This window comes from Alexandromys fortis, unplaced genomic scaffold, assembly GCF_014885135.2.
Source record: "Alexandromys fortis isolate MF-2015 unplaced genomic scaffold, M_Fortis_MF-2015_v1.1 scaffold_462, whole genome shotgun sequence".
In the NCBI taxonomy this organism is placed as follows: Eukaryota; Metazoa; Chordata; class Mammalia; order Rodentia; family Cricetidae; genus Alexandromys; species Alexandromys fortis.
This window is the reverse complement of record NW_026068338.1, coordinates 192,626-200,545: the sequence shown is the minus strand read 5'-3', so window position 1 is coordinate 200,545 and position 7,920 is coordinate 192,626. Positions and strand designations below refer to the sequence as shown.

The following is a 7,920-nucleotide window of genomic DNA, read 5'->3' as shown; positions in this document are numbered from 1 at the left end:
GGGGGGGGTGTGGACACATGCTCAATTCATAAAAGCCTAATGAAAAGTCTGATGAGCAGCCTTTACTATCCTAGCACTCTGGAAGAGGAGGTAGGTATTCTCCCCAAGCTGGTTACAGGGGCAGTTCCAGGACAGCCACAAAAGTTACACAGAGAAGCCCTGTAGAAAGAAAAGAAGGGAAGGAGGGAGGGAGGGAGGGAGGGAGGGAGGGAGGGAGGGAGGGAGGGAGAGAGAGAGAGAGAGAGAGAGAGAGAGGTAGGTCCATTTGCATATAACAAGGAAGAAATGACAAAAGACAAAAGTAGATCACACTTCATGAGGCCAGGCCCACACAGTCACATTGCTCAAGTTGGCCAGTCTCTACCACAGTTTAAAATTAGTCCCTTACAGACTTAAAATGCATAAACACTAGCCACAGGACACTCGAGTTGACCCAAACAAGGCTGTATGGTTCTAACCTGTCAGAGACATCTGTGGAATGAAGTCCCCCCTCACCAGTGTCATTCCTTGAACCTAGAACGCAGCTGCCTATTTACCGCATCATCAGCACAGACCAGCTCTGTTCTCACTCTCACCCCATCCCCACACACGGCCAAAACTATTCAGGCAGGAATGACACCATCTTACACAGACATAAGCCTCCTACACAGGCCTATGTGTGTCTCGCCTGCCTCTTATCCACCTTATCACACAACCCCAGCCCAATCCCTACCCCTCTTCACCCTAATTTCTGCCCAAATGTCATTTCCTCGAAGTTGAGGTGGCCTCTGGTGCCTGGCTGCCTAGACACAACCTAACTGCTAGCATGTTACTTCTTCATCTGGAAATGGTGACGGGAACAGCATCCACCTCACGTGGAAATGCATGCGAACCGCACAAATGTCATCTTATTAGTATCACTATCTGAAGTCACTTTCTTGATGCCTCTCTTTAAACCTCCTTAGATTTAAAGTGTCATGGAATATTACTATGTACAAAGCTCTCACATCATCTTCTAAGGCATACAAATATATACTGAACATATGAATAAATTATATCCAGAAATTACTTTAAATAATAATATCTTGATTCAAAAAAATACTAAGTGAGGGGCTGGCGAGATGGCTCAGTGGTTAAGAGGTCCTAAGTTCAATTCCCAGCAACCACATGGTGGTTCCCAACCATCTGTAGTGAGATCTGGATCTGGTGCCCTCTTCTGGCCTGCCAGCACCAGAACACTGTATACATAAAAAAAATAAATAAATCTTAAAAAAAAATACTAAGTGAAAAGTGACACCTCCACACAATCGCTGATTTGATATGGTTCTTACTGATAACCACCTACTTCATCAAGCCAGTTCTTCCCATCATTAACTGTGTTTTCCTTTAAACACATACACATTGGAAGAGACTGCAAAGTGACATAGGAGTAGATAATTTATACGGCTATTCCTAATTATTAACATACCACAAATCCAAATATAATAGAGCAAAGACCCTTGACCATTATGAAAGACCCTGAAACAGGAAAATAATGAAATACATGCTTATTCAATTAAAAAATGATTTTTCTCTGTGCACATGTAATATACACAGATAAACATATGTTTATATACAGAAAAAAGAGCTATCCTAAAAGGCAGGTCCCTGCTTTCTCAACTGTTTCTTTTTCTTTCCTTTTTAGTTTTGTGAGACAGTTTCTCTGTGTAACTTTCACGGCCATCCTGGAACTCACTCTGTAAACCCAGTTGGCCTTGAACTCACAGAGTCCACCTGACTCTGCCTCGAGTGTGTTAGAATTAAGGCCTGCACCACCACGGTCCAGCAATAGCACTGGCCTTTAGAAAGCATCTTAAAACTATCAGACATTGGGTTTCAATATTTTAAATACCCCATATCTGGGCCAGGGAGATGGTCCACAGGTTAAGCTACTTATCAACCGGAGTTTGATCACTAGGTCTCCACATAGCAGATAATCAACTCTTGAAAGTTGTTACTTGACTTCCACAGGTGTCACACCCAAATCCAAATACTCGCAGAATAATAAAAACTGTTTTTTTCATTTTTCAATTTTTACTTTCCAGTTTTCAAGACTTGTTGCCTCCTAATAAAAGATGTTTACGTAGATGTCCACATCTTATGAAGACCTACAAATAGTCATGTTATATTCAATTTTGAAAGAGGACAATCTTGTAAAATTACCTCCACACTAACAATGATTGCCAATTTTCCTAGATGCCACCAAATGGGAGGGAAATCCTCTAGGCTGCGACTAGGGCCGATATGAGTAACAACCACCACCACCTAGGAGAGCTGAGGGGCATCCCACCCCTTGCAAAATAGATAAACAATATTTCGGGATTTTATTAAATAAAGGCAATTCCGTTGTTCTCCAAAGTATCAAAGATAACACACAAATTTCTTGCACAAAAGGAAGAACGAGGCAACCAGTGCGAGCAAAGATGTTTAACGCTGGTCCAGCAAACCCAAAGAGAGAGGAAACAGGAACACTCGGCGGCGCTCTGAAGCCTCAGAGCGCCTACTTCTCCGCGAAAGGCTTTTCCAGCAGCTGCCGCCCAAACCGGGCTGCACGTCCAGGATGGAGGTGGCTGGATTGGCACATTTGAAATATCAGTAGCCGATGGATCCAGTCCCGAGCACCACGCGGGAGGGACCTGCCCCCGCACACGCTCTCCCCCGCTGCGGCGAGCGACCTGGGCGCAGCCGCAGCACCCAAGTAACGCTCGACCCGAGCAGAAAGTTTCGAATGAAAAACCCGAGAGCCGAAACGCACTGGTCTCGGACCTGAAGTCGTGCCAGGAACACACCCGAGGCCAGACCACTTGACAAGCAGCTCGGGCTTTCAGCTGGATGGCTGCGGCGGGACCGGGAGGTGGCAGAGGCGGCAGCGCACTGGCTCCCTCAGTCCAGCTGTCAGCGCGCCGCCGCCTCCCTCTCCGGCTCCCCAGCCGACCGCTGCAGGGCAGGGACGGAGGTGCGGGTCGCGGGTGTGGCTCAGGGGCGCGAGGCGCGGGATCGAGCGCGGAGCCCGGGCGGCTCGCAGGCCGCCGGGCCAGGTCGCAGCTCCGGAACCCGCGGCCGCGCGCCCCTCCCCCACCCCTCCCCCTCCAGGGCACGCAGAGCCGGCGCCGCGTCCCGGGAGACCCGCGGCCCGGGGACCGGGAAGCTCTGCCTGCGCGGCCGCAAGCAACCCTCGGCGGGGCGGGGCGGGGCGGTGTCGGGCCCGAGCGCCGCGCGGACTCACTTTTTTGGATGTTTCTCTCTTTTCGGCCTCCGCTTTCGGGCCTGAATGGCCAGCACTGAGGAGAGAGAAGACACATTAACGGTCGGGTCGGCCGCCTGCGGGGCGCGAGGCGGGGCAGGGGCCGCGCGCGCCGCTCACCTTTCCTGGAGCTCATTCCGACTCGGGGCGGCCGGGCGGGGGCGGGGGGCTCCGCGGCGGCGGCTGCGGCGACGCGACAACCAGCCGCACAGGGATGCAGCCTCCACTCGCTCGCCGGCAGGGGAGGCGGGAACCGCGCCTGCGCCGCCGCGGCCGCTCCCGCGGGGACCAATGGGACCCGCCCCCGCGGCCCCGCCCCCGAGGCCCCGCCCCGCGGCCCCGCCCCCTCCGCACCTCCCGCGTGGAGGGGTCGGGACCCCGGCCGCGCCCTTCGCAGCGCCGGCTCCGCGGCCCCCGCGTGTGGAAAGGCGGCCACGTACCCACGGCCTCCCACGCTCGGCCTCCCACAGCCCGCCTCCGCCTCCTCGGTTCTGCGGCCGCCGCGGGTCCAGTCGCACGACCCTTCTTCCCAGCCACGCCTCGCTCCGCACCGGGGCCGGTCGTGCCGCACGCCTCTCCGTGCGCCCTTCCGTGGCCTGCGCCTTCGCGGGTCCCGCACCACCTCTCTCCCCGCGGCCTCTTCATCCTTGCATCCCCATGAGCACAGCTTCCTCCCCTTTTGGCGAGCGTGGAAAGGGCACGGGACCAAGAGCTGGAGAACCTGGGTCCTTGAGTGTGTGACCTTGGAGAAGTGATTTCCCTGTTCCCACAGGACTTTGTGAGGTTAATGAAGGAAAAGCTGCACATAGTTTGAAAGGAAAGTTTGGCGCATGAAGCCCACTCTTCTAAATACCATGAGATGAGAGCTTAAAACAGGGATTATGCCAGGCAGTCCTTTTTTTCCTTCCTCCTACAATGGGGAAATTGAACCCTAAATAGGTCAAACAGTTCTACCAGTCCTTATCCCTATTCAGGCCTGGCTGGTTTCTTTTTCTTTCCATCTTCCCAGGCTACCTAAGATGTGAATCAAGCTGACTGGCACATCGTTGTTATCACCTCAGTTTTCTCTTGTCCCAAGTGTTTTTGAAAGATACTGGTCCTGAGCATTCAGCCCTCCTTTGGTTACAATTGTATCATTGAGTCTTACTCTAAAGATGTCCCAGCAAGCAGTAAAAGGCCGCTTTGAGTTTGAAGAGACTTTACTTCCTCTATTTTTTATTTAAAAAAAAATATGAAACATACGAAAAAAATGCAGTGATCGGTACTAATAGCCCACATTCATTAGTTTTTTGTTTGTTTGTTTGTTTGTTTGGGGTTTTTTTTTTTTTTGTTTTTCGAGACAGGGTTTCTCTGTGGCTTTAGAGCCTGTCCTGGAACTAGCTCTGTAGACCAGGCTGGCCTCGAACTCACAGAGATCCGCCTGCCTCTGCCTCCGGAGTGCTGGGATTAAAGGCGTACGCCACCATCGCCCGGCTAGTTTTTTTAAAAAAAAATAAAATAAAACATTTCTCCCCGTTTTCTCTCTCTGTGTGTGCAAGGTTTATTTTGCACAGTCATTCAGTAGTTTGTAGTCTATTACACCCGAGCCCTAAACATTTCATTGGCCAAAGATATTTTCCTATATAAAGAATGTCATCACTGCGAGAAAATCCAATACTATCCATGTGTAATTTACAAGCCATTGTTCCCGTTTCTGAAATATTCCAATAAAATCTATTTGGTGACTTTTTTTTAATCCAATGTCATCAGTTGTTGTTAGCACCCATCTTTTTTTTTTTTTTAACCTAATCTTTGGGGCCCTACCCAGGGTCATTTCTCAGATGCCAGATAAAGTAAAATCTCTACTTGAGACATTTTTTAAGACTGGGTTCCACAACGTCTCAAAGGCTGACCTTGAGTTTGTCTATCTGCACATAAAGGCCTTGGCTTCTCAAGTGCAAGGAAGACAGGCATGAACCATAAACAGTGGCCATTGTAAAGACTCTAGTTCTGTTTTGCAGAATGTTCCTCAGTTTGGATTTTGTTTTCCTGCTACTACCGTCAAGTTCAATCATTTGTCAAGTACACTGTACACATAGATGGTGTGTGTCTGTCTCAGTACATAAGGCTAAGATATCAGTTTACTCCATTATGGGTGACACAGTCTATCATTTCTCCATTTTGTATTAAAAAATAGTCTATATTAAAAATATATATATTTTAGCAGGGCAGTGGTGGCGCACAACTTTAATCCCAGTGCTCAGGAGGCAGAGGCAGGCAGATCTCTATTAGTTCAAGACCAGCCTGGTCTATAGAGCAAGTTCCAGGGCAGGCTCTAAAGCTACACAGAGAACCCTGTCTCGAAAAACAAAAGCAAAAAAGTCCATCTTGTAAAGTGTGAGTGGAAAGGACTTGCATAGACATTCCTTCAAAGATATGGAACCAACAAGTGCATAACAAGATGTGCAAAACCATTCATTCATCATTACAGACGTGTAAAGCGAGACAAAATGAGATCCCACTTCATACCTCGCATGACCACATTATTTAAAATAGAAAATACAAAGTCAAGCATGGTGCTGCACACCTTTGATCGAAGCACTAAGGAGACTAAGTAGGGGTGCTGTCTTAACAGCCTAGGCTACACAGAACATAACAAGATCAGCCTCAGCCATATGACATGGTCCCAACTCAGAAAAGCAGAAACGGGCGAGGGCTAGGATGTTTATTGTGTTTATTATGGGGCCCTATCCAGGTTCACTTCCCAGATACCAGAAACAGAAAAGAAAAAAAATGCATATAAATGAGCATTCTGGATCTCTTGCGTATTGGAAACACTAAAATCTTTGTCAGCTGCTAGTGGAACTATAAAATGGTGTATTTACTATAGAAAACTTTGTCAGGTTCTCAAAAACTAATCATAGAATTGCCAACAATCCCATCCACAGGTGCGTTTCCACAAAAGTAAAAACAGATGATCTTTGACATAGTCCTATGAAGCCAACACTCAGGGGGCAAAGGTAAACAAATGAGTTCAAGGCTTGCCTAGGTTCTAAATCAGCCAGGGCTATTTGACAATTTCCTGAATTAAAAAAAATCAATCGGGGCTGGAGAGATGGCTCAGAGATTAAGAGCACTGACTGCTATTCCTGAGGTCCTGAGTTCGATTCCCAGCAACCACATGGTGGCTCACAACCATCTATAATGAGATCTGGTGCCCTCTTCTGGCCTGAGGGCATACATGGAGGCTGAACACTGTGTACATAATAAATAAATAAATCTTTTTTTAAAAAAAAGTAGCCAAGTATTTTTTTAAAAAAAATCAATCAATCTTTGGACATGAAAGTTAATATCAACAGTATAACAATGACCAAAACATGTAAAGTGCTGGGTGTGGTGGCAAATGCCTGTAATACAAGCGCTCGGTAGGAAGAGGCAAGATAACGGTCACAAGTTCCAAACAAGCCAGAACTGCTGTATTGCTGTGAAGAGACCCGCGACCAGTGCAACTCTCTCAAAGGAAAGCATTTACCTGGGCACTTGCAGTTTCAGAGGTTTACTCTATTGCTGTCATCACAGAGAGCATGGTAACATACATGTAAGAGGAGCAAGGCAGAGAGAAAGAGAGACTAGGTCTGGCACATGACATGGGCACTTCATGTCATGTGCCTCAAAAGCCCACCCCAGCGACACACTTCCTCTAACAAACACATCCTTCTAAACCTTCCAAAGAGTTCTACCTTCCATTGGTTAAGCATTCCAGTACATGAGCCTATAGGGGCCATTCTCTCTCTCTCTTTTGTTTTTTTCTTTCGAGACGGGGTTTCTCTGTGTAACAGTCCTGGCTGTCATTGAACTCACTATGTAGACCAGGCTAGCCTTGAACTCAAAGATCCACCTGCCTCTGCCTTGAGAGTTGGGATTAAAGGCATATACCACCACTACCCCAGGCATAAGGGGGACCATCTTATTCAAACCATTACAATCCACTCCCTGGCGCCCTTGGACTTGTAGCCATATCATGCAAAAATGTATTCAGTTCTTCAAAAGTCCCCATAGTCTAGCATGGTCACAACACTGTTGAAATATCCAAAGTTTTCTGAGATTCATGAGAATCTCGTAACCCCCTGCAAAATCAGAATGAAAAAGCAAATCACTTACTTCCAACACGCAATGAGCAGGATGTACGTTACCATTCTAAAGGCAAGAAAAAGGAACATAATGAGGAAAAACCGAACCAAAGCAAGGCTGAAAACTAACGGGGCAAACTCCAAACTCTGCAGCTCCATGTCTGATGCCAAAGCACTCTAGAGATCTCCAGTTCCTCTCAGCTTTGTTGACTGTAACACACTTCTCTCTCTTGGGCTGGCCCACCTCTGGTCTACATCTCTCCTTACCACTCTTGCATCTCCAAAACCTTTGGTTCTCCAACAAAATCTAGGCTTCATCTTCACAGTTTACACAGTGGCCTTTCTGGGCCTCCAGGCAGAGATATACGCCTGTCCTCAGGAGCTCTTCTTAGCCCCAGAGGGAGATTACACAAACCCTTTTTCTTTTTCGTATGCTTGGCTCTAAAAGAGGAACCATGTGACCAAAGCTGCTAGATTATCTCTTAGCTGGAACTGGAACTTGGCCCCCTTATTCGAGTACATTCGCATCAGCTGTTGGGGGTTTCCTTC

The 7,920-nt window shown here is 47.9% G+C and overlaps 1 protein-coding gene across 1 annotated transcript; it reads right to left on the bottom strand.

The window, feature by feature from the left end:
• Positions 1 to 221: 221 nt before the first annotated feature.
• On the bottom strand, positions 222 to 7,530 carry LOC126495282 (collagen alpha-2(I) chain-like). The gene is made up of 3 exons (XM_050132873.1): positions 7,403 to 7,530; positions 3,383 to 3,901; positions 222 to 3,299 (listed from the first exon to the last, which is right to left on the bottom strand). The coding sequence occupies exons 1-3, from the start codon at positions 7,528 to 7,530 to the stop codon at positions 2,843 to 2,845; spliced, it is 1,104 nt and encodes a 367-aa protein (XP_049988830.1). The 3' UTR covers positions 222 to 2,842.
• Between the last annotated feature and the right edge of the window lie 390 nt (positions 7,531 to 7,920).

Coding starts and splice junctions, on each gene's coding strand:
- LOC126495282 (XM_050132873.1), bottom strand. CDS start 7,530: ATGGAGCTGCAGAGTTTGGAGTTTGCCCCGTTAGTTTTCAGCCTTGCT. Junction 3,902..7,402: donor CTGCTCATTGCGTGTTGGAA/GTAAGTGATTTG, acceptor GCAAGGATGAAG/AGGCCGCGGGGAGAGAGGTG. Junction 3,300..3,382: donor CGGAATGAGCTCCAGGAAAG/GTGAGCGGCGCG, acceptor CTCTCTCCTCAG/TGCTGGCCATTCAGGCCCGA.